The sequence below is a fragment of the Barbus barbus genome (genome assembly GCF_936440315.1).
Source record: "Barbus barbus genome assembly, chromosome: 2".
NCBI classification, from domain to species: Eukaryota; Metazoa; Chordata; class Actinopteri; order Cypriniformes; family Cyprinidae; genus Barbus; species Barbus barbus.
Genome location: NC_136730.1, coordinates 8,118,958 through 8,144,778, shown reverse-complemented (window position 1 = coordinate 8,144,778; position 25,821 = coordinate 8,118,958). Strand labels below are relative to the sequence as shown.

At 38.6% G+C, this 25,821-nt stretch overlaps 3 protein-coding genes across 5 annotated transcripts; all 3 read left to right on the top strand.

Annotated features, from left to right (window-relative positions):
* Nucleotides 1–2,869: 2,869 nt before the first annotated feature.
* On the top strand, nucleotides 2,870–9,076 carry LOC306880669 (putative transcription factor Ovo-like 1). Of its 2 annotated transcripts, XM_079434362.1 has the most exons (5): nucleotides 2,930–3,114; nucleotides 3,280–3,404; nucleotides 5,995–6,233; nucleotides 6,440–6,731; nucleotides 7,428–8,585. In XM_079434362.1, exons 2-5 carry the CDS (start codon nucleotides 3,305–3,307, stop codon nucleotides 7,766–7,768), a joined length of 972 nt encoding a protein of 323 aa, XP_079290488.1. In that variant the 5' UTR covers nucleotides 2,930–3,114; nucleotides 3,280–3,304; the 3' UTR covers nucleotides 7,769–8,585. The 2 variants fall into 2 exon arrangements, with proteins under 2 accessions (XP_079290487.1, XP_079290488.1); XM_079434361.1 differs by having other exon boundaries at nucleotides 2,870–3,404; nucleotides 7,428–9,076.
* A 114-nt stretch (nucleotides 9,077–9,190) lies between these two features.
* LOC306877139 (crossover junction endonuclease MUS81-like) lies at nucleotides 9,191–14,768 on the top strand. Of its 2 annotated transcripts, none has more exons than XM_079428679.1 (17): nucleotides 9,191–9,250; nucleotides 9,506–9,670; nucleotides 9,779–9,908; nucleotides 10,042–10,139; nucleotides 10,209–10,325; nucleotides 10,432–10,512; nucleotides 10,609–10,697; nucleotides 10,783–10,962; nucleotides 11,084–11,269; nucleotides 11,421–11,548; nucleotides 12,364–12,476; nucleotides 12,631–12,750; nucleotides 12,830–12,925; nucleotides 13,062–13,190; nucleotides 13,526–13,629; nucleotides 13,894–13,977; nucleotides 14,579–14,768. In XM_079428679.1, the coding sequence occupies exons 2-17, from the start codon at nucleotides 9,518–9,520 to the stop codon at nucleotides 14,643–14,645; spliced, it is 1,875 nt and encodes a 624-aa protein (XP_079284805.1). In that variant the 5' UTR covers nucleotides 9,191–9,250; nucleotides 9,506–9,517; the 3' UTR covers nucleotides 14,646–14,768. The 2 variants fall into 2 exon arrangements, with proteins under 2 accessions (XP_079284805.1, XP_079284806.1); XM_079428680.1 differs by having other exon boundaries at nucleotides 12,830–12,957.
* A 778-nt stretch (nucleotides 14,769–15,546) lies between these two features.
* On the top strand, nucleotides 15,547–21,442 carry LOC306888229 (transmembrane protein 151B-like; the record flags this gene model as incomplete). Its single annotated transcript, XM_079446433.1, has 2 exons — nucleotides 15,547–15,606; nucleotides 19,682–21,442. 2 exons carry the CDS (start codon nucleotides 15,547–15,549, stop codon nucleotides 21,440–21,442), a joined length of 1,821 nt encoding a protein of 606 aa, XP_079302559.1.
* Between the last annotated feature and the right edge of the window lie 4,379 nt (nucleotides 21,443–25,821).

The following is a 25,821-nucleotide window of genomic DNA, read 5'->3' as shown; positions in this document are numbered from 1 at the left end:
AACATATAAGGGAGACCAAGGACAGTCACAACAGCAATATCTCAGTATCTATTTTTCTGTATTTAATAGTCGTTTTACTGTTTAAATTTGTCTGAAAAGCATATAATAGAACACTTAATGGCAGTTTCCATTGTGACAACATGGCCCAATATGCATGCTGTCACAAAAGGTCATAGTGTATTAAAAAAAAAAAGTCTTTTGGACATCAATAGAGGAATTGTTCTCTTTTTTTTTGCCAAAATTTTAAGGTAGGCCTATGCGTCTATTCAGGAATTTACTTTAAAAAGTAAATATAGAATGAGAATTATTCACTAGTAAAAGTGTGACATCTAGTCCTGTCTCCCTATATGCTGTAATTCATCCACATGCATTTATGATTATTATTTTTTTTTCTCACTGTTCAAAAGAAAAAGAAAATGAAAGAAAAGGTAAGGACAGGGCCGCTACTGGCCAGATGGGTGCCCTAAGCAGGATTGGATTGTTGTGCCCCCCTCCCTCAAATATTATGGAAGTAAAAAAAAAAAAAAAAACTACTATAGGGGTCAAAATAGACCTTTAATAAAATTTTAAAGTAAATAAATACATAAATTGTATTATTTACAAAGTACATCTGTAGCTCAGTTACATATGGCTATGATTTTATTAATACAGTTATCTGATTGATTTTATTGTCTCAAGCATTCAGAAATCACGCAAAAGAAAATTAAGCAGTTTTATAGATAAAACCATGGTTAATTTTTGTAAGGGTTGTGATGTCCACATGTTTTTTTGTTGTTTATGGAGGCTGTGTCATCTATAGCAAAAAGGTGGCCAAAATTAAAGATTAAGTGGATATTTGAATGAAATGTTTGGTCAATAGCCTATTAAACAAGGATATGATCATCCTGTAAATGTAACAGCAGCAATTACCAGGCCTTTAATTAATTGATTCATTAGGAGGATTTGACGTGAATGGCCAGAACACTGCTTTGAAGACATGCCTTCATAAGGTAAAAGAAAATTGCATCAAAACAATTCTACATGGCAAATGCTGCCACTTAATAATAAAGGGAAAAAAGATAGTGATGAGAATAAATAGCTATAAAGCATTCCAGGAAGTTCAACTTATGATTAAATAGAAAAATAGCATCATGTGAACTTTAAGTTTCATCGTGGCAGAAATCACAGGTGTAACAAGCCGAGCAGGAACGCACAACTGACATAACAAATATGTGTGTGATGACTATTACCATATTCCAATGGTAATGAACATTCCTCACTAATACACTCTAGAATGTGGATCTGTGAGAAGAGATTTTCTAAACTACCTTTTCAGACCGCAAATCGATTCTGGTCAACAGGTGTGGCGCACGCTAAAGTCATGTCACACAAATACTGTGACAGTAATACATGCTGGTCACAACTCCACCCAGCTGTGGAAAAAACCCATAGCTTTAGTAAAAGTCACTACCAGTCATTCCTATGGCTTAGAAGTGAATGAAGCAAAGCAGGCTCTGAGCAAGATGAGAAGAAGAGAAATGGAGGAAGGGATGGGGTGATTGTCAGAGAAATGGTCGTAGGCCGTCTGTCAGGTTGAGCAACATTACTGACTCCTGCCCTCCTGCCAGCTCTACTTGCATGGCAGCCAACTTTTCCGTCTTTGAGACCTATGTTTGTAACTGTAAGGATACAGTATGGGACTTCCGTCTTGGGGCTGAACTGATTTATAACGGCTTGCAGAGTCTGGACATGTTGATTGTATTGTCACTTACAGATCCCTGGCTAAAAGTTTCAAATTGTGATTATTTCTCAGATTAAGTATTAAAGAGCAGCTTTAGTGAGGGATGGATGGAGAGGCTGATTTAAAAAAAAAAAAAAAACTTTGAGACAAACGTTCAGCCTCAACCACTCCAACAGCCCAGACAGCATACCTGTCATTCTGCACACCTACACTCCTTCTTTCACTCAGTCTTTCTCTTTTTGGGCTATCATGTCTTCATCTTTCTACCTGTTTGCTTCTTTTTTTTTTTTTTATACCTCAGCCTGTTTTACATTTATATTTTGTTGTCTCCTCCCATTATCTGGGTCATTTACAGCTAGTGCACGTGACTGAGCAAAAATAAGCATGTAAAGTTTGCTTTTTGTATCATTCAAGCACTCTGCAGGCCTAAGTAGCCTACAGCATGATCATTTTTGCAAATACTACACATTTCGGCTACACTGCAAAACTGCAGCCATGGTCTTCAGAAACTTGCATGCCAACACAAAACCCCCGGAACTGAGTATTTAATAGTTTCATTAGCATCAAGATGAACCGCTGTTTTGTGTACATTTGAGGTGTTTTTGTTAGTTTAACTGTGGGCTATCAATTGCCTCATAAATAAGGTGTGAAATGCTGGGGGATTAGGCTAGGCCTCAGACCTTTCAATGCAACATTGTTAAAAAGTTTTATTTTCAGAGGAACAAAGAGCATGCAGTTGCAAATGAAAATTGAGTCACACAGAAACTGTCATCTAATGCCAGGTATAATGAACAATAAACAAATTTGAGTTAGTTTCTACACTAAACAAAAAAATATGAGCTGTTTCGTCCATATTTAAATGCATATATGCACTTGAGAGAAAACACCAAAGAGGAAGCTACACAGTCTTTCAGGGTTTTTTTACATGATGTAATAGGCAACTTTAACTGTATACAATCGGTGTAAGATTTCTGTTTAGCTCGTTTTTGGTCACATCTTGCCTCGCCTAGCAACATTACCTCTACATTCACTTCGCTGCCACCTTGAAGCGGAATTGTTCAGGGGAGGGGGAGACAGAGAGAGAAAACCGGTTGGACAGGTAAGACGCAGAGGCTGGACTGGGTCGGGTTTGTTGTCACCGTTATATTCAGACGCATGCGCATTGTTACCTGTTTCCTCATGAAATGTGTACCTGCGCTCTAATGAGCCACTGAAATTCGTTTTGTAGTCCGTCGGTTGAGCAGTCTGGACTATTTACCTGCCACAAACATCACCTCCCACCTTGACGAAGACACCTAGCCGTGTCTTAACCTCCCGGGCCGAGTGAATTCAGAGTAGCGGAAGACGGCAGAAGCGGGTGAATGTAGTGGGAAACTCCACGGAAACCTGTACAGGTACACAAAGTTTGAGTCAAGAGGTGTGCGTAGAAGGGAAGAACTGAGGAAAAGGCAATTGGAAACACCATCTGAGAAGGACTTTACGCTTGTTTTGTATTGTGGAGCAGTTTTTCCAAAAGTAGGTCAGTGTTTAAAAGCCTACCGTTTAATTTTTTGAGATAGCGGGGAAGGACCTCGGGAATAGACCATGCCACGAGCTTTCCTAGTGAAGAAAACGGGGAATTCACCCGGCAAGAGAAACTGGAGCGATCTACCAGATCATGAACGCGGTGACATTTATATTCCAGGTGAGTACAAAAGTAACAAACACCTTTTAGCTCTGGATAACGGTATGGATGGCACATTCAATAACACAACAGATTATTCCCAGAAAGCAAGCGGTGTTTAAGTAGCCTAACACACCTTATTAACAGCTTTTTTGTGCATTTTGTTTTTACTTTTTTGTGTGTGTGTGTGTTTTGCGTAACTTTCTTTTATAGTAGCCTACACTAGCCAAATTAAAAAAAACGTCGGTTACATAAATGTGCCAATTTCTTTGTATTTGATTGAACTAAAAATGCTTTTATAAAATGAGTTTGTGTGTAAGAGGGCCGTTATTGCTCCTTTAGTTGACCTTCAGACCCAACTTTCTTCCTTATAGCATGAAACTCATTGCAACAGTGGCCTACACAAAACGTTTAGTGCTCTGAAATTAAAGCACATATACATTTTTCTTTCTTTTCTACTGAACGTTGATATCTATTAGAATTAGACTAATCACTGTAATCACTTTTAGATATAGGCTATTTAGGCTACTTGTATTACAACAAAGTTAGGCTACTGATAACTGTTTTTGGAGGATTATATTACTGCGGGTCACCTAACGGAGACTCATCTGTTCATTATGAGCCCCTTCTTCAATCTCTACATGGATCTTCATATTACAGGCGCAATGAGATAATCTGAAATATTTCTCTGTAGTGACATTTTTAAATATTAGGTTAACATTTAAAGACGAAATGTGTAGAAATTTGGCATTTTAATAAGAATGCGTTCAGATGTTTTTTGTGTTACTCAGCCTGCGGGGTTTTGTGAAAGTTTAATGCATTTGCATAACAGCCCATTCATAAACTGAACCAACTTGAAACAGAGACATTTATAGCATTGATTCATGCAGGTATGTCAGGAGGTTGTTATACCTGTTCCATTCGTTGCCACAACGATCACTGAGTTGTTTGATTAGCCTAGTTAGGCTACTCATAAAGCAGTTTTAATCGTTGATTTAAATTGATTCTGATATGCTTCTTACAGCAATCCTGACATGAAAGTCGACTTGCCTTTTTCTTTCTTATTTCTAATCAATGCAGCATCCGTTTTAACGCATCGTGGTCCTAGTTTAGTTTTGGGTTAATGTTTACAGCGGTGAAGGAAATAACGGGCTCCTTTTCCCACTACACCCTTAGCAAACACACACAGCAAGTGTACCTTTCACCTCGCTTTTCGATATCAGCTGAACAAACCCCGGAGCACAAGCATTGTTATATATTTATCGACGTCGCCTACCCATTTTATGACTCTTGTTTTAACCCATTCATTCTTTTTAATTGTGTTGTTCTACTTTGCCTTGTATGTGACACAAAGAAACATAATAATAATAATAATTTGGAAAATCTATATTAATTACAAACTTGCTTTACATTGCTTGAATGACTGATTGGATTAGGCTATTGCAGACTTTATATTGCGTATAAGATCAGAGATATATTTTAATAGTTGATGCATTTAATTAAAATGCCCTGTCACTCATTAAAAATGGCCTAATCGATAGTTTATATAAAATTTGAATGGAATCGAATCTGTGCTATTTAAGATCAAATTCGTTCGGTTGCCGTTCATCTTCATGTTGTTTGTGGTGTGACTGTCTGTGAAGGGAGGGGCTGGCAAACATCAGGACAAAGGCAAAAAGAAACAATCACTGCTATGAACTGTTTTTACGTGTAGTCTATGTTAAAAAGTAAGAATAAAATATAACAATATATCCTATAAGTCATGTTTCTAAATCATGCAGACATTCTGGTCTTTTCGGCACTGAAACTACTAAGCTGTCATTTGGTTTCAAGTCTAAACTTAGGTTATATGGTCGTTATGAAATATAGATTGTTGCATGTTACCGTTAGGAACTGCACACATCAGATATTTGCATTATAATTTGCAACCCAGTCGATTGTGCCACACCAGAATCAACAGATTCATTGTTCAGGCCACTAGTATTAGTGTTTTTGATCATCTGAAATCTCCATGCAACCAATGTTGTCTGTCTCTCTCTCTCCTGTGACCTAATAATCTCTTCAGTAGATGTGTAGGGTATGATCGAACAGCCTCTTAGCAAAGAACATGATAGTTTACCGGCAAACATTTGCTGATTATCCATCTGATGTATTGTGTTGCATGGAGGTTTGTATAAAGGGAGCTCGAGCCTGTGCCTCTAGCTCAGCTGGTCTGACTGGTAAAGCAGTAACAGGAGTGGTTTGACTTCAGCCCGGCACAATACGCTCACACACTCATGCGCACCAGCTAACCCACCCACTCACACTTGCATTCTCACACACCTGGCCCAGAGGCACAACTGTCCCCCTTAGCCTCGAGAGCCACATACACACCCAGTTTCTGATTGTCTAGCAATCACATCCTTCATCTTCAGCTATGTAGGATGTAATCCACACTTGTTCACAAAGCCAAGATGTTATGCTGGAAAGATTTGCACATCTTGCGCCTGTCATCATTTGTCTTCTTTACACAATACTCGGGCCAGATATGCAAAGCAAATATTGTGGTAACACAATGAATGAATTTTTTACTTCTAAAATCTGAAGCCAACGTGTCTTTCTTTTCCTCCAGTCTCCATGGCTCCCACTGCTCTTCGAGAGGAGACCGAAGCCAGTCCGGCAGAGGTGGCGCTGTGCCTGTCCACTCGCAAGGACCACAGCATGTACACATATAACCATATGTACACCAATGACCCCGGTGCAGTGGTTCCTGCGGCTGAGCTCCCATCGTGCACTGCTCTGGGCCAGAGTCCAGAGACCGAGCACATCCGAAGCACACACAACAATACGTACGTGCGCACTAAAATAAAGGTGAGGCTTCTTTTACTATGTTGATCTAAGGTCTAGTTACGGCAGCAATAAGCTCGTATTCAGCTGCGGAGCCATTGTGCCACCGTTGGACATAATTGATTTGCAAATTGCTTGTGTGTGTGTGTGTGGGCTATACTCATATCACTTTACTAGTCTGAATGTTTACACTACTACTAATTTCGTCTTTGTTTGTTATCTCGCTGCAGGTTACCACAGGTGAGCTTCCTAAAGAGGTTCCACCTATTGTTCCTAGCCTAACTACAAGTCCACCTGCTTCTATAGCGACACCTTGCTCCCCTCCTGCCGCTAAGTCGCCTTCAGTGCAGTCGAGTGGTGGTACTTATGTTTGCCAGGTGTGTCAAAAAGTTTTCCAGTTCCAGCGCATGCTAAACAGACACCTGAAATGTCACAGCGAGCAGAAGAGACACCTGTGCGACTTTTGCGGAAAGGGCTTTAATGACACCTTCGATCTCAAGAGGCACGTCCGCACACACACAGGTAATAACTTCATCTGATGGAAACGGAAGTAGCCACAAATAATTGGGTGCTGATTGGATTCTGAGATTTTCACTGCAATTTCACTGGAAGATTGAAAACACTGAGGTCCAAAAATGATTAATTTTTGGATGTATAGATAGACGAAAGGTAAAAAAAAACAACGCTTGGAATAATTAAGATTTGTAAATGGTTTTTGAAACAAGACCAAAGCTGCATTTGATTAAAAATACAGTAAAAACAGTAATGTTGTGAAATATTATTAGTGTCTAAAATAACTGTTTTCTATTTGAATATATTTAAAAATGGATTTTATTCCTGTGATGCGAAGCTTAATTTTAAGCAGCCATTACATGATCCTTCAGAAATAATTCTAATATGCTGATTTGGTACACAAATTATTAAAAAATTATCATTGGTATCAATAGTTTTTAGTATCAATACTGAAACCTGAAATCATGATCCATATTTATTTTTAGCGTTCTTTAATGAATAGAAAATTCAAAAGAACAGCATTTATTTGAAATATAAATCTTCTGTAACAATATAAATGTCTTTATTGTTACTTTTGATCAATTTAATAAATTCTTGCTGAATAAAAGTAATTTTTTTTTTCTTTTAAAAAAATTGCTATGTTATACCAACAGGCAAAACTCCCACCTTTTTCCAAACAAGAATATTCTTCTGTTCCTCCTGTAGGTGTTCGTCCGTACAAGTGCAATCTCTGTGAGAAAGCTTTCACTCAGCGCTGCTCTCTGGAGTCCCACATGAAGAAGATTCATGGTGTCCTGCAGCAGTACGCTTACAAGGAGCGCCGCAACAAGCTGTACGTCTGTGAAGAGTGCGGCCATACAGCTTCTACCCAGGATGCATTGCTGCGCCACCTCCACACTGAACATCCAAACAGTGTCCTCCTGCGGGCCAAGGGGGCACGAAGACAGTCACCAATGATGAGCGCTACCAGTGATGACACCTCCCAACCTGGTTCCCCTCTCTCTCATAATAGCGATGATGACACTGTAGAGTCAGGTGGGATGTAGAGAAAGGGATGTTTCCTAAAAAAAAAAATTTTTTTTATATATACATATATAAAGGGATGTGATTAATGTGCATTCTGATGATTTGTTTCATTCAGAAAACAGATATGAGGGAATTTAAAAAGGGAAAGTGAAGTCATGCAAAATGCTGTTTTAATGCCAGTACGCTGAGATTCAGTTTACACTTTTGCTGCAGAATCAGGCTGTACTTTTCCCCGTGAAACACACAAAAGCAGACAATAACGTCTACAGCATAAGTATGCACTACTTCAGTTTACATAATAATATTTTTATTATTAAAATTGATGAGATGAAACAACTCAGGAGAAATACACAGATCAATGTGATACTAAATAGTTCCATTTTTACTGTGTGGGACAATGATTTTATGTAGCAGTGTTTCAACACTAAAATGAACTCTGCGGCAGCTGATAGTTACATATCAGCAGTCCCTGAATGTCTGAAAAAGGGATTTTGAAAGGAAATTAATTTTGTGTTGTTGATTTACTACTGTATGTAATGTATACTTGCATAAATTTATCATAAAAGATTTATATTTATCCTGGTGTAGTTTTTATATTTTCCTGGGTATGTTTTTTGCTAGATTTTATACATTTATTTTCACATGTAACAACCTTTAATACTTGTAATACTGTGTTTTTTTTTTGGGTTGCATTATTATTTTTTGTACTTTTTATATTCAAAGGCATTATATATGTAATAACATTTTAATTTCTTGTCACCGTAGATAAATTAAGTAGGCTCTGTGGCAATCCATAACAACACTCCTACACAATAAATGTGTTTTTGTTGATGGTTTAAAAAGAAGTGTGATATTGATTCAGGAACATACTATCAGAAACCCAGCTACTTAGAACTTAATTATTGATGTTATAAAGTATGTTTTATGCATGATTGCATGCATGCAAACAGTTATGGAGGCAGATTAGACCAATAAAGCATTTTAGAATTTGCATGCAAGAGAGAATGACAGCAGAAGAGAAAGAGATTCAGTGGGTGGATGTTGGCGGATTCCAGATCCTTGTTTGGTCTTGTTCTTGGAATTCAGTGGCTGTTTCATTGTGGGGCCATCAGGCATTAACGGCTCAAAGGTGCCTATCCCTTTAGAACCGTTATTTGCAACAGTATTCTGTACCACCCTTTCTAACTGTAACACTACAAGAATTTCTAGTTTAAAACAAACATAACTGAAGTGAGATTAAATGTGTTTATTAGTCGAGCCCAAATTGGGGAAATTAACTACTAGTTGTATATTACTGCAAAACATTCATATAAACATCATCCAACCATACTGTGTGTGTTTAGTCCTCATGCATTCTCATGCAGAATGTCATGTTTCACAGCGTTTTGAGTTTTACTAAAATGCACCATCAACCCTTTGAGCGGCGCTACTCTTGTATCGTTGGACGGAAATGACGCAGCTACAATACACAAGCGGGGAAACGGTGGGCAGCTAAACTAAAGGTAAATATAGCATCCCAAAACCCCGCAGATAATATAGCTAATAATAGTAATAATTTACATGCATTTTAAAGATGATCACTCTAGGATCTGACATAGTGTGTAATCCGAATGTCGGTTGCAAGCAAATAACTAAATGCTCATTTAGTTTTTAATGTACATACATAGGCTACATAGTATGTGTCCATTCTTATATAATGAGGTTAAGGCAGTTGCATTACAAATATATATGCAACATGAATATCTTTTACTTTTTAGGATGTAAATTGCATGTTCGATGCAAATATGCCGACGGATCAGGTGTGTTTGGGTCGGAAGCGCCCTGTACCTTCATGCCCAAACCCTCTATTCTTGCAGTGGTTAATTGAGTTGCGTGACAGCGCCAAAGAGAAAGGCTTGAAAACGCAGTATGTGTATCAGAAGGTGAGCCACTGTGTTGGATTTAGTTTCGAACATTGGATTTAACTGACTGTAAACACGTAAATAACCCCACACCTGATTAAACTTAGCGAATGCTGTGCTTTTTAACAGGCCATAAACTCTTTGAAAAAATATCCCTTGCCGCTGAAAAACGGAAAAGAGGCGAAGATCCTGCAAAATTTCGGCGACGGGATCTGCAAGATTTTGGACGAACGGCTGCAGAAGCATTATCGGGAAAAAGGTGAGGGACTTTAGCGTAGTGCAGACGTTGACTTTCTCTGAAATGTTTAGTGTCCTCACTCTTTCTTTATCTTAAACGGTTGTTTAATCTGTTAGTGTGTCATGTTTACAGTCCTCTGTTGTATTTCTGAAAGGTTCTGATGCTCCAATCCACTTGGCTGCTTCTTGCCATAGGAGCAGACAGATGGAAGAACCTCAGAAGGAACCTTCAGGAACCTTTAGTAAACGCATGGTTGGTTAAAAAAAAAGTTGCTATTACATGTTAGAGTTAATATTAGAAAACAAATTACTTGTTTTGCAGAAGCAAACACAAAAAGAAGTAAGAAAGGAGAAGGGAGCTAATAAAAAGAGAGAATATGTACCACAGAAGAGGTCTGGAGGTTATGCTGTACTGCTCACTTTGTATAGACACTCACAGGTAAACAAGCATTTATTTGCATCTCTACGTTTTTTAAACTAAGGCTGCTAAAAGAAGGCAAGCACAAATGCACTCTATAAAATGTAAGTGTATTATTTATTTCTAGATGCCTGGCAGTAAAGGCTTTATGTTTAGGAATGAATTGCAAACTGAGGCACAACCCTTGTGTGATAAGTCCTTCACAGTGGTAAGGCAAACAAACACACTTCTACAAAAGACTTGCTGAACTGCTCACTATAACCGCTGCTTGTACCCTAACTATGCTGTTTTCATCTACACACAGCCTGATCTTGGTAGCAAGTACACTGCATGGTCATCAGTTAGCACACTCGTTCAGAAAGATCTTCTGGTGAAGACGCACAATCCTGCCAGGTGAGATCTAAACTGCAATCACTGCCCTGGATTTCTGCTTTAGCGTGAGTCTAGTTGCTCTTCATCTTTCTCTGTTTTATTTTAGGTATTCATTGACTGATCAGGGTCTGGTTCTAGCCGAGAAGCTGGATTCAGAAGAGACCGGGATGGCTAAAGAACATATGGAGCAAACGAGTGAAGAAGAGGACACTCGGGATGGACCAGATGTTGTAGACCTGACTTTAGAGGAGGTGGATGAGGAGGAGCAGGAAGAGAAAGAGAGTTGGTGAGTAGTAGCTGGTTGGCTTTTACATAACTGCAATGATGTGACGTGTAAAATGTTTTGCATGTTGGGAGGGTATGGAGCAGCGCCGTAGTGGCATATTAACTGTATCATCCACCAATAGGTCCAGCAAGTCTTCAGAAAGGCCTGCCACATCTCTTTCTGTAAACCAGGCCAGAGGTCACTTCTCTGAATCAGACGCCACAGGAAAATCCCAGACCTTAGAGATGGGGAGAACAGCGATGGGTTGGCATCTTCCACCTGGCTCTTATGACATTGTGTTGTGTGTCGACTTCATTGAAACAACAGGGTAAGAGGAAAAAGATTATATGTGTGGTACAATTTCACTTTTAATAATAACAATATAATTTAATTTCAAGTTATTTTAATGCATAGTATTTTATAAAACAGAAAATAGTTTGTAGAACTTTTATTATTCAGTTGTATTTTGAACTCGACAGGGGAAGCAGTGGTCGCAAACAAGAATTGGTTAAAGAATTGCAAAGGAATGGTGTGACCTTTGATGTTAGGAAACTGAATGTGGGCGACTTTCTTTGGGTGGCACGTGAGAAAGTGACACCTGTTCCTGGTAAGTCGACTAGCAATTTTTCCCGTTTTACTGAGATGCCAGACTAGTTACTAACCAGCAGATGGCAGTGTTGCTCTTAGAAAAAAATTGGTTTTTAAAACAGTTTACTTGGGACAAATTTGTAAGTTGTTGTAAACCTTTGGGGAGTTCAAGCCCCCCATTTGTCCAAGACAATATTTGAATGCCCTTCTATCTCAGCTGTTATGTACTTCTGTTACAATAAAAGCAAATCATCTAAAACATTGTCATATCATATCAGTTTAATATTGTACATCTTTATTTTTATTTGTTTTGGGGTTTTTTACATTTTAAATGCTAGATTATGTCAATATATCATGTATAACATATTAATATAAAGATTTAAATAAATAGTTAATCCCCAAAATTAAAATTTGCTAAAAATTTACTCACCCTCAGGCCATCCGAGATGAGTTTGTTTCTTCATTGGAACAAATTGGATTTTTGTGATGTTTATATCAGCTGTTTGGACTCTTATTCTGACGGCACCCATTCGCTGCAGAGGATCCACTGGAGAACAAGTGATGTAATGCTAAATTTCTCCAAATCTGTTCTGATGATGAATTTAACTCATTTACCTCTTAGAAGGCCAAGGGTGGTTAAATTTTCAGACAATTTTAATTTGTGGTTGAACTATTCCTTTAAATAATTTTAAGACTTATTGGTGCCCCCTGGAAGATTGCAGAGGCCTTATTGTTTAGAACCACTGTTTTAATAAATTAAATCCATTAACTTTTCTTTTTATTATAATGGTTCCACATGTACAAATTCAAAATAAAAACTGTGTCCTCCTTCAGGGCAGCTGCGTCCACCTGTGGGAAAAGAGCTGGTGCTTGATTACATAATTGAGAGGAAGAGGATGGATGATCTGTGTGGAAGCATCATAGATGGACGCTTCAGAGAACAGAAGGTTTGAACCATGACATACACACAAAAAGTAATGAAAATAACCCTTGAATCCTGCTCTGTTTATCTGCTTTCTGGATATAATGAAAAGATTTATGACTTCATTTGTGATGTATAATTTTTCCGTTTATTTTCTTCTGTTGAATTCTTGTCCTTAGTTTCGACTGAAGAGGTGTGGTCTGCGTAAGCCCATTTATCTAGTGGAGGAGTGTGGATCAGTGGCGGCTCATCTCAGTATACCTGAGAGTACATTACAACAGGCTATAATCAATACACGGGTATAAAGCAGGCCATAAAGACCATCATGCAATAGTGGATGACGATGATGATGTGATTGTATGAGTGTGTAATTCATAGGTGGTTGATGGCTTCTTTGTGAAGCGCGTACAGGATGTGAAAGAGTCTGCTGCTTACCTCACCATCATGACCAGATACCTCCAGAAACTCTACCAGGTTTGTTTCAAAGCCAAATCAGTGCAGTATGTGTAAATCACATCTTCCCTATTATATTCTAGTATTCCCTAATTTATGTCAGGATTTTTTTGTGCTTTATTTCCGTTGAGACTTTCTGGCTTTTTTGTATCCTCAGAATTGCACTTTATTCTGTCACTCCAGAGAACTGGAGGTTGATGGAGAAGATAAGAGTGAGCAAATGGCAAACCTCTCATGTTCTCTCATGGCCTTCACAGAATTTAACTATGGGGCTATTAAGAACAAGGTAATGTCAACAAATCAATGAGCATTTGAGAAACTTGCTTTGCACTGATATTAAAATTATGCCCAATATGATTTGCTGATAACATGAAAATAATTATTGCTGATATGATAAATGGCAACATTTAAAAATCTGTACTAAAATAAAAAATATTATGTATGTGTGTGTGTGTGTGTGTATATTTATTATTGTATATGTATGTATATATTTATTTTCTTTTTTTCCCCCTGCTGGTGACCTTTGTTGTACGGTTATATATCATGCTTTCCTGTGGAAAAGTGTATTTTTCATCATAAATCCTACTATTATTTCTAATCAAGATCTCTGACTCATAACAGTGCCAGACAGTTCGGGAAGTATTTGCACGGCAGCTTATGCAGATCAGTGGAGTCTCTGGTGATAAAGCAGCCGCTGTTCTTGAACACTACAGCACAGTCAGCAGGTGTGACTCACTCTCTACTATTGCAGAAACACTCACTCATTAAATCACTCATTTATATTCTACTATCCCAGACATTTAGTCACTGTATGAAATTAAAATGACTGTATTCCATAACAATTGCTTGGTAACATAAATGGATGACAACATGTCAAGGTCATGTCATTTTACCTCTTGGTTCACCCAATTGTTTGGAAAAGGCTATTGGCTTTGCTTGATTTATTATTATTTTGTATTTTTTTTAATAATGTATTATTTATTCTCTAGTTTATTGCAAGCATATGATCAGTACTCCAATGAAACAGATAAAGAGAAACTTCTTTCATCCATCAAATATGGAAAACTCCAAAGGTTTGTTTTGTTTGTACAGATTTGTTTATACTCTGTCTGTCTGTCTGCATGTATTTGAGTATGTGTTTAAAATTAATGTAATGGCTTTGCTTGCTCATCTGCTAAGGTTAGCTATATAAAGAATATCAAGAAAATATAAAGAAATCTATATTGCTATTCAGCAAGGATGCAATAAATTAACCAAGTGACAGTAAAGACCTACATTTTATTTTAAATAAATCCTGCTTCTCTGAACTTTCTATTCATCAGTGAATCTTGAAAATACTGTATTGTGATTTCCACAAAAATATTAAGCAGCACAACTTTATTCAACACTGATAGCAACAAGACATATTGAGCACCAAATCAGCATATTAGAATGATTTCTGAAGGATCATGTGACACTGAAGACTAGAGTAATGAAGCTGAAAATTCAGCTTTGCATCACAGGAATAAATTATATTTTAAAATGTAGTAAAATTTTCAAATATTATTTTAAATAGTAATAATATTTCACAATATAATTTTTTATATAAACTAAATGCATTCGTTGTTTAGCCTATAATTCAGATTAATTTTTTTTAGTTGCTATATTATGATGTATATATATGTTTTATTGCAGGAATATTGGACCGGCCTTGAGTCGCACTATATATCAGCTCTACTGTACACGTGGACCTCTGTCATAGGCTTTCATCTTATTACAAACACAAATGTGTTGTTGCACTTCGCTTTAATCATTGCATTTTTATTTTGTACATTTGTTGACTCTCAAATAATGTCTAAAGTAATAAAGATATAATTTTTTTTATAGTTTTGCTGTCTGTCTGTTTCTCTCGCCCCTCTGGAGTATTGCAGTTCAATTCTATGCTTCAACACAGAAACTGCAAACTTGCTGTGCCTTAGCGTTAATCACTGAAGCGTAATATTTCTAAAAAGGCAAAATGTGCATTAAAATGAGGGAAAGAACTGCAAGGGGGCATTGGTGCGATGTATCGGGACAAGCTGTATGGGGCAGGTGGGTGACATCAGTGTTAAGAAAGGAGTGTTGAGGTAACAGCTGCTCTACCTTACAGGAGATTGGAGGGGGACTCCGCTGACGTCCTCTGAATCTCCCTCAAGGAGAAACGCATAACGACAAAAACAAGTAGGGCGCCTTTGATCAACGCTGCTTGCTTTCGTGGAAATGTTTTTTGACGTTTTGCTGCCCGCATCCAGCATTTAGACAGGCGCGTGCGTTATAAAATCCTCGATGCATTCTCTTCCTATCATCCATGTTTCTGGACTTACAGCCATAACAACAACCTCATCATCCTCACCACAGTGAAGGTGATGAAGCTGGTGGTGAGATGTTCAGAACCGAGAGACTATTTGAGAAGATATGCATGCACTTGATGTGTGAAGGGCAAGGAGGAGACGGAGAGTGCGGGTGGGTACTGTGGCGTTGTTCATGCGACTTCGCCCAGGCTGCCGCTCTCGAGCAAACGTATCGGGACCAGCGGCGGATGGGGTGACTTACCCGAGGACCGGCCGCCACATCCTGAAGCCATCCCCAGGGTGCCTCCGTGGGGCTAGAGGGACGGAGGAAAGATGCAGGAGGCGACGGCAGATGGAGAGGAGCCCATTCTCAACGGAGGTGGGAGAGAGGAGGTGAGACGAGGGCGTGTAAATTCTCCAAATCCCAAATAAATGGTATATTTTTGTGTTTACAAATACAGGTTAGCTGGTATTCTGTAGTACGGTCAGAATTAGTGTTGAGCACACGAAGACGGTCACGACTGATATGGCAAGCCATTTTAACATTTGTTACTGACAATTAAAATTAATTGGTAAACAATCCATTAGCGAATACAGTTGTATCTGTACAAGTTTCAATAGTAACTATTAGGTACTACTACTTATACTTATTAGTGACGAGTATTTATTGTAGTTCTACTAATACTTTTTAGATAGTTAGACCTAGTACCTTTTATAAGACAAATCTCTCCCATTTGTTACTAGTAGCATTTCTTATTTTACATGTTTACTTGTATATGTATCATGACTAGTCAGAATGGCTCAGTTATAACTTAATAAAAAATCTTGACAATTAGATTATAAATGTTAGCAACAATAGAACTACACTAATATATATATATATATATATATATATATATATATATAATTTTTTTTTTTTTTTTAGCAATTGCTACTAAGAATACTGGACCCGATACTTAAGTGTTTTAATGGTTACTGGATACTGACAAAGTACTAATACCCAAGTAAGTTGCTAATAGCAAAAGAATACAATTAGAATATAGGCCATGTGTGTGTGTGTGTGTGTGTGTGTGGTTTAGGTCAGGGGTGCCCAATCCTGTTCTTGTAGATCTACCTTCCTGAAAAGTTCAGCTCCACCCCTGATCAAACATACCTGAACCAACTAATTAGGATCTGAAATGGCACTTGATAACTACAAACAGATTGGTTGGGACTGAACTCCCAAATCAGCATCTCCATAAAGCTTGTCAGCAGATGGAAGCATAAAGTGCTCCAAAATCTCCTGGTATATGGCTGCATTGACTTTGGACTTGATAAAACACAATAGACCAACACCAGCAGACGTCACAGCACCCCAAATCATCACTGACTTCGGAAACTTCACACTGGACTTCAAGCAGCTTGGATTCTGTGCCTCTCCAGTCTTCCTCCAGACTCTAGACATTGATTTCCAAATGAAATGCAAAATTTAAATTGATCTGAAAAGAGGACTTTTAACCACTGAGCAACAGTCCAGTTTTTTCTCCTTAGGTAAGATGCTTCTGATGTTGTTTCTGTTTCAGAAGTGGCTTGGTAGCCCTTTTCCTGAAGATGTCTGAGCGTGGTGACTCTTGATGCACTGACTCCAGCTTCAGTTCACTCCTTGAGAAACTCTCCCAAGTGTTTGAATCAGCTTTGCTTGACAGTATTCTCAAGCTTGCGGTCATCCCTGTTGCTTGTGCACCTTTTCCTACCCAATTTCTTCCTTCCAGTCAACTTTGCATTTAATATGCTTTGATACAGCACTCTGTGAACAGCCACACCTTTCAGTAATGACCCTCTGTGACTTACCCTCTTTGTGGAGGGTGTCAATGATTGTCTTCTGGACCATTGCCAAGTCAGCAGTCTTCTGCATTATTGTGGTTTCAAAGAACAAGAGATACCCGGAATTTATACTGTAGAGATGGACGTTTAATGAAACTCGAATATAAATATTCTAATATATTGAGATACTGGATTTTGACTTTCATGAGCTGTAAGCTCTAATCATCAAAATTAAAACAAAAAACTTTTGAAATGTCTTACTTTACATGTTATGAATGTAAAATATATATGAAAGTTTCACTTTTTGAAATAAGTTACACATTTTTTGAGACGCACCTGTAGTAACATAAGTACTAGCTGATTATAAGAAATAAATATCACAAGCCATGTAAACCGCTTGCCATATGACATAATCAAGCTATACTGTTACCAGTATTTTAGTCTCATAATTGTTTTAGTGGTAAATATTGAGACCAGTTTAATAATATTGCATGTTTCTCCACAGCAAACATTCTGCAGCATATTCCTTGTTAACCATATGTTTTATCTCTGCACTGCAGTTTGTTGTTTCCCCAGATTTTTCTGTCCTCGGTCTGGCTATCTTTTTTCTTTTGAAAAAAGAGGTTGTATTGGCACAAAATATAATTGCACAAAAAGAACTGTAGTGGTACACTGATGGTATCAATATGCTAATATAGTGGTACTGGTACTGAATGATGTACACATAACAGTTTGCATGGTATTGTAAGGTACTTCAAAGAAAACCATGGTAGTAGCATGGCAGTGTCAGTGTGAATCCCTGCTTGGGGGTGTAAAATCATAATATTTCCCAAGTATGTTATCTCCACAGATGCATTAAATTGGTAATTCACATTTTAGTTTTATTTCTCTTCTGAGTTTATTAATTAGAATGCTACTAAAGAAAGCGTGTTACCCATAGAACATGCAACGACTATGATAAAGTGATATATTCCCCACACAGGTCTTTACCCTCAGGTCTTGGCAGAGCTTTTCCCCTGGGGCTGTTGTTTTACTACCAGCCTTCTTGGCAACGTCTCTTTCTCATTTTGTCTGCCACTGTGCTTAGCTCTTTCCTTTTTACATTTATCAAGTTCTTCCGTCTGATAGATGTCCTCTCACTGGTACAGTATCTGATCAAAGGAGGTCTGTGTTATTTTAAGGCAGATAATGACTTCGGTTAGGTCAACAAAACTGTGACAATGCTCAAGACCAGAGTCAGCACTGACCTCCAGGCCCTCCATATTAACAAACTACAACATTTCTCTCTCTCTCTCTCTCTCTCTCTCTCTCTCTCTCTCTTCTCTATTCATTCATTGGTGCTGAGTTAACCTCCTGTCTCTTGTTACATGAAGATCAATAGAAATGGAGACAGCTTGAAGGGAAGAAAGTTGTGAGCCATATAAGAAATGCAGTTTTAAATTAATTTGGTTGGCAGCAGTAATACACTACAACAGATAGTGTGCTATTTCTGTACATTTTAGTATGGCATTAATGTGGCACAGGCTGCTGAAGGATGATGAAAGACTGAAGTCAAATGAAGGATGCTGAGAGAGTATCTGGCTTTGACATATCGCTTCTCCTGCCAATTATATAGTACTTATCTCTCTGACTGTAAAGATGTATCATATTCCTTCTATAACCAACATCTTTCTCTGCATTATGTTCCTCTCTCTTGCATAGCCCACTTTCTTTCAGTCATTTTCAATTAACCAAACCACAAATACAGAATCTTAAGATTCAAGTAGCTACAGCAGTCATTCAAAGGCCACAATCCTCTTTCTACTTCCACTCCAATGTTAACTTCTGAATTTGTGGTTTGGTTAATAGAAAAAGAGTGAAAGAAAAGGGGCTATGGAAGAGAGATTATTATAAAGAGTGTTTGAGCGAGTGCAAATGCGCATTTCAAATCTAGAATGTGCAGTTTTATTTTTTATTTTTTAAATGTCTTATCATGGACAAGATTTACTGTTTTTTTTTTTTCTTTCAAAAACTTCACATGCATCCCTTATATACACAGATCATTCAACATTCCTCATTCTTTTTCTAAGTATTAAATATTTACAATAATACCTTAGATTACAATACAAGATTTGAAGTACTTATAAGATTATTTTTCTAAGCGTTTGAAATAATGTTGCTGTGAAATCAGACTGTGAAGGATTCTCTTTGTCGTGGCCGAACTTTTTGATGCATGAGAGAAGGAATGAATTGCAACCAACACTGTTGTTTATAGACTGACAATGCTTAAGAAATCAGAACACAGTTGATAATTAGAATTTGCATAATGTTATCCATTAGGGTAAAAAAAAATGTTCTGAAATAAAACAGCAGAAAGTTTCTCAGAAAGTACTTCTCCACAAGTGTTAGCATACCTTTTCTGACAATTGCACTAAAAAGTGCTTGTTTGGAATCTCATGGTTGGTGTAAGGTAATTAAGCCTATGTTTTTCAACCTAATGTGCATGAAATTTATTTCGGGCCAGACTAAGTGCGTTTTGTAATTTAACCATACAGGTAATTTGCAAATATAATTTTATATCTGTTTTTCTCCAGGCAATAAAATCCTAAATATGTGTCTTAATTATTATAATCTATTGTCCATATGCTCACTCTGACATATTCTCTCTGCCCTCACCTCTCTGCAGCAGCATCCAGTGAAGCAGTCCTTGGTTGCCTCTCTGTGTCGAGAGTCTCACTGGAAGTGTCTTCTCCTCACTATGCTCATGTTCGGCTGTTTTGGCACACTAGCCTGGTGCAAGCTGTGCAAAGTTCCAGTGCTATCTCCGACAGAGCCCGAGGCTGCAGTTGTGGAGCCTGGAGACCCCTCTACGACCTCAGCAAGCTCCGATGTCTACATCCCCCTAGAAGTGGATCTGGATAGTCCCTGTTCCAGCGGCTACATTTATATTCCTCTCGCTTTCCTGGCAATGCTATACCTGGTCTACCTGGTGGAATGCTGGCACTGCTACTCCAAGACGGCCATGTTGGCTCAAGCAGAGGTTGCAGAGGTTTATGAGCGTGTGCAAAGGCTGCAGCAAGGAACGCCGTGCATCTGGTGGAAGGCCATCAGTTACCACTACGTTCGGCGGACAAGACAGGTAACACGCTACCGCAACGGGGACGCCTATACCACTACGCAAGTGTATCATGAGCGTGTAAACACGCATGCCGCGAGCTCAGAGTTTGACTATGCGAGGTATGGCGTCAAAGATGTTTCGAAGGAGCTTAGAGGCCTAATGGATTACCCAGCGGTACGGCTCCGCTTCAACAAATGCTTTAGTTTCACCAGTGCCCGAGCAGAGGCTGCCTACCTCACCCAACGTGCACGTTTTTTCGGTGAAAACGAAGGGCTTGATGATTACATGGAGGCACGGGAGGGAATGCATTTGAAGAACGTGGACTTCCGTGAGCACATCCTTGCTTTCCCGGACCCGGCCAGACAGCCCTGGTACGCCAGGCGTAAAGTTTTCTGGCTGGCCTCGGCTCTGCTCTTGTCCTGGCTGCTTCGGGTCGTTGCTGAGTATCGCACTGCGTATGTGCACTACCATGTAGAGAAACTGTTTGGCGATGCTGATGATAACAGTAGGGGTGACGTAACTGAGAATGGTGGGGGCAACGAGAATGGAAACGGACCTGGGACCGGATCAAGCTATCGTGCCATTTCACGTGTTAATACGGTGGACATGACTGAGCTGGAGTGGCACATTCGCTGCAACCAGCAAATGGTGCCTAGCTACTCTGAGGCCCTGTTGATGGATCCCGGTTCGGGGGGTAACCAAGGTACCAACACTCCTCCAGCCGGGCAGGGAACTAACTCAACAGCGGTTGGCCCGACTCTTCCAATGGGCTTCGCTTCTGTGTACTTGCTCCAGAACTGTCCTCGTTGTCGGCGCACCACAAGCAGTGCTTCCTTGCCGTCCCGGCTGAGAGGCCCAACTGCTGCCCTGCTGAGTGGAACCATGGCTGGGATGAGAGCAAGTGGATCAGGAGGTGGTCCTAGAGGCCCGGGACGGCTGGTTCTGAGCAGGAGTGGCTTCTCATTGGGGCGTCTCCAGACTCCTCGGCCGTCGTCCCTTTTCCACTCCCGAAGTGTCGGTGGAGGACTTGCGACAAGAGGAGAAGAGGCAAGTGGGGGAGGGGGTTTCTTAGGTTTGGGAGCTAGACAAGACGAAGAAAGCAGAAGAGTGCTGGGGGGAGAGGGGGATGAGGATGAGGAGGTGCCAAATGTGGTAGAAAGAGAAGAAGAAGGTGAGAGAGACAGGGAGGAAAGAGAGCAACAGGAGAATGCAGAAGAAGAGGAAGCAAGGGAAGGAGACAGACCTCCTACATATCAGGATGCCTTTTTTTTCCCTGTGTTGATTGTGCATGGAGAGGAGAGTTGCCATTCAGGTGAGGACATTTCCTGAAGAGCCCCCAACAAGAAGCGCATTGAGGTAGAAGGAAAAAAAAAGACTACTAGAAAAGTCATGGCCAAATAGAATGTGAATTGAGCTCCACTCCCCTTGGTCACTGTTGCTAACTCAGACAAACTTTACAGAATATACCATAGGAACGAACTAGGCATATACATAGTGAATTTTACATTATAATGCATGTATATAATTAATGAGTAAAAAAACAAAGGTGAAAACCGATGAGAATGCTGACCACGGAGAACTGAAAAGACATAATTTTTAAAAGATGAATTGATACGTATTTGGTTAAAGATCAGAAAAATATAAAAATAAAGCTTGTATCAACTCTGTGTACTTTGTGCCACTATTTTAAGTGACCTGGCAATAATGTTTTACCATAATATCTGTAAAATTTCATATAAAAGTATCCAATCTCTCAGATCCACTGGAGACTTTCATTAAAAGTGTAAAAGCTTGTCTGGGAAAACAACGAATGGCAACAGTTGCTAAGTGGGATTGGTCAGTAAAGTTTTTAAGGCAGCACTTAGAGAATGGTCAGTTGGTTCATTTTAAGACTGATGCATAAATTAACCAAACAATGATTGATGTTAATATAAACTTATCTATGCAATAAAGAAACAGCAAGAGAGTGTTTGTAAAAATTTAAGGGGATGCACAACAAAAGAAGAACCTTCAATAAACTGCACCTCCTCTAGTCATGGAGCAAAAGACATGCTCTCAAAAGCCAAGACTATTGGAAAGTCTTCCAAAGATCATGAAGCGAACACAACAGTTCAGTTCATCAAGAGGAATGTTATTAATCTATACACATAACCAACATACAGCTGTGTCCCACAAGTCAAAAAAAAGTTTTATTTCAAGACAAAAAAAAAAGAGGAACCTCATTAACTTTCAGGAAATTCAGCTTCTTGAGACATTTCATTGTAACTATTTTTTTTAATTGTTCGTTGTAGTTTTGTTTGTTTGTTTGTTTTCTAAATTTCCCTCACTGCATCTACTATTCTTATGAAATGGATCTTTGATAGAACTAATGGATTCCATTATTATTGCAAGGAATATAATCATATTAAGCTATTTTCTTGCAGCTTCATTGAGAGTATTTTCTTTCTGCAAGTCCCAGTAGCTTATCAGAAAACAAGTAAAAGCTTGTGGAGATGTTTCCTCAGTTGAAACTACAACACTAAATCTTGCTTTTGTGAGGTGCTGTAATCACTTTTTGTTCACTCTATGTATTTTGTATTTATTGTTTATTTGTACATCATATCACCGATTTGCCTCATGAAGAGCTTGACACAGAAGAGCACCTCACAGACATAAATAATGGTACAGCATGTTGCCCTCCATCGTAGCCTCTGTGCTCGTCTTTGATTGGCTGAAGTGTCATGTGAATAAATAGGCCAGTCGTAGATGAGACTGCTTAGTGTGCCAAGATGCATCCATCTCCTGGTAACTGTGGATCCTCGTGAGACGTCTTAGTAGTGAGTTCATTGCAGCATACACATGTGAATGTTTAATAATTGGAAAATGTGTACAAACGGAAATCTTCCTACTTGTGTTATGCTGTCAAGCTTCAAATATAATCTGCAAATACACTTTGGAAGCAGAAATGCACACGCTTAGTCCTACCATATAAGCCTACAGCATGAAGACATGCTCTCTCATTTATCCTTTAGCAGGTCACATAGATGTTGCAACTGTACTGCAAGTAATTTAAAACACATTTGATTAAGAAAAAGAAAATGTTCTTGCATTACTGTCAAAATGTTCTGTCACAACGTGAATGTTGATCTAACAGTGATGTGGTGTCTATTTAAATCACAATGAGAATGTAAAGTATGTCATCCGTATTTGACAGTGCAGTGCGTTTCATCCATTAGCCTCTTGTTGATACCCAGATGGTGGAAACCTGGATTCCCGGAATACTTGAATTTCTAGAAATCATAATTGTTCAATTGGATGCACAACTGTCTTCTGGAGTTTAGATGAATGACAATTAAGAGTTAATTTTAGATTTAAGTTGCAGAAGGTTCAGGCAGTCTTGAAATCAACTGTCTGTATGTTTGGCTTTTTTTTTTTTTACACAACTACCCTTTTGAGACTTACATAAGAACCCTTTAATATTTAACGGTAGCATCAAAATAAAAAAGCAATACTTTTTGTGACAATGGCATTTCAGATGTAGCTAGATTCACTGAGATGTTTGTATGATACAGAATGTTTCATTTGTTCTGTTTAAATAAAAAGGAGCTTTTCATTTGTTCCTCCCCAAAATTACTAGGTTGTAAGCGGGTAAAATATTGCTGTTACACCTCAAACAGGTTTGCCTGAATTATGTTTTACAGTGAATTGGCTTGGAGTTATGAAATGAGGTAAGTGTGTTTGTGTTGGAGGGCAGGCTGAAAAAATAAAGATTGTCACAAATGATGATCATGATAAACGTAATAAACAGCTTGATTTGAAATCTTATTTGTGCCATGACATTGTTATCAATGTTATCATTGTCTCTAGTTATGATTTTGTAAACTTAACTGCTTATTCAATAATTAGTTGTGTAAGAATGTATTTTGACTGTCTGCTCAAACAATGAAAAACATGCTTTTGATTCATTTTATCACACAGCAACTGGAGGGTCAAGTCAAATGCATTTGACCTTTCCATTGCAGTGCCTCCCACTATGCTATCCAGACATGTCTACAGGTTTTATCTCACATTTTAAATTGCTTTAATTTCTAAACAGCCCTTGTTTGTTGAGCTGCTTCATGTCACCGATTGAGTTCAATGTTTTTAAGTCTAAGTCCCCGTTAGGTCTAATATGACTTCATAAAGACGTGTTAAAGTTTGTGAAGGTCAACATACCTGGAACAAGCAGCGATAACAACCAATCCGAAGTGGACACACAGGTTATATTGTGCTGGTATTACATGTTTCCTAATAGCTCGGGATTCATATTAATTTATTTGCAAGAACTTTTCTCTTTTAGTCCTTATAGTCTACTTTACATTCAAATGCTAGACAAATTGTAAATCGAATCCTGTTATGAAAATGCCTCTCTCAGTCTCAGTCTGCCCCTGTCTCTCTCTTAATCCTGTCGTATTTAATTTGAGGTGAAGCAGATTTAAGCCACTCGTTAGAGAAAATCACGGATTTAACAGATGCAGTCACGTTGACACGCTCAGAGACGGCAAGCAGAAAAACTGCATGACCAAGACAGAAGGAACACTCTGGTAAGTCTGGTATCTTGTCTGATTAATGTGGAAGGTAATTTCCGTTTTTGAGCTGTCTGCGTACAACTGTAGGAAAGTTTGTTTTGGATGCTTAAGTGTCAAAGACAAGAACTGCATAAAACACTCACAATACCTTTTTTTTAATGGAGTCATTGAGGTTGTTACTACTTTACCTGCTGTTGTTTTTTGTACTGTCTCGTGTTTTAACAGGAGCTAATGCTCGCAATCAGTAAGATGTGAGGCTCGGTAAGCCTCTGTAAGCCGCTTGAAGCCCGGCGGATCAAACCGAGTGCTGCTGCTGCTGTATAATGAGGCGTCGCGACTGATGCATTTTCACTTTGACTGACTCATGTCTGCTAGTATTCATTTAATTACACTTTGGGACGCAGCTCGTGAGTTTCTGCCGGTTGAAGCAGGTGTAGAATGCATTTGATGCACAAAAAAAGACGAGTCATCTATATTTTTGGTCGACATTTAGAAGTAGACTAGTGATTATATGTTTAAAAATATATAGGCCTATATATTTTAGAACAACTAAAGTTTTGTGTTATCTTAAAGGGATAGTGCACTCAAAAATTATAATTGTTATTGTTAACTCGCCCTCCTTTTGTACCAAACCTGAATGCGTTTCTTCTGTTGAACACACTCACACAACGATATTTTGAATAATGTGGGTGACCGAAGTTTATGGTAGCCATTGACTTCCATAGCATTTTTTTTTTCAATACTATGGAAGTTTACAGAATACTATGAATTTTCCAGAAATAGGAAAATGAAGTATATTCCATTCTATTCTAAATCAGTGGCTACCACCGGCAACTGTTTGGTTATTCACATTCTTCAAAATATCTTGTGTTAAGCAGAAGAAAGAAACTTTGCTATTTCCTTCTTTATTCTATTTTAGATTAAATAAATACAGTCTTGGTCAGCATAAGGTAGCTACATCTTTCAAAAGACATAAAAAATTGAAATCCCCTGTATTAGCATATTCCTTCATTTCTCATTTCACTTTCAATCTTCACCTATGGCCATACTCTCCTCTTTCTCTCTGCCAGATGATGACTGAGATAGTAAAGGCCCAGACCAATTCGGTGGTGTCCAGTGTGGAGTCCATACTGGCGGACGCTGTCCGAATACAAACACAGT

Bases quoted from the DNA above. Each gene is read 5' to 3' on its own strand.
- LOC306880669 (XM_079434361.1), top strand. From the start codon at position 3,305: ATGCCACGAGCTTTCCTAGTGAAGAAAACGGGGAATTCACCCGGCAAG. The intron at 3,405-5,994 runs GTGAGTACAAAA...CTTTTCCTCCAG, and splicing joins CGGTGACATTTATATTCCAG to TCTCCATGGCTCCCACTGCT. The intron at 6,732-7,427 runs GTAATAACTTCA...TTCCTCCTGTAG, and splicing joins GCACGTCCGCACACACACAG to GTGTTCGTCCGTACAAGTGC.
- LOC306877139 (XM_079428679.1), top strand. From the start codon at position 9,518: ATGTTCGATGCAAATATGCCGACGGATCAGGTGTGTTTGGGTCGGAAG. The intron at 10,698-10,782 runs GTGAGATCTAAA...GTTTTATTTTAG, and splicing joins AAGACGCACAATCCTGCCAG to GTATTCATTGACTGATCAGG. The intron at 11,270-11,420 runs GTAAGAGGAAAA...TGAACTCGACAG, and splicing joins GACTTCATTGAAACAACAGG to GGGAAGCAGTGGTCGCAAAC.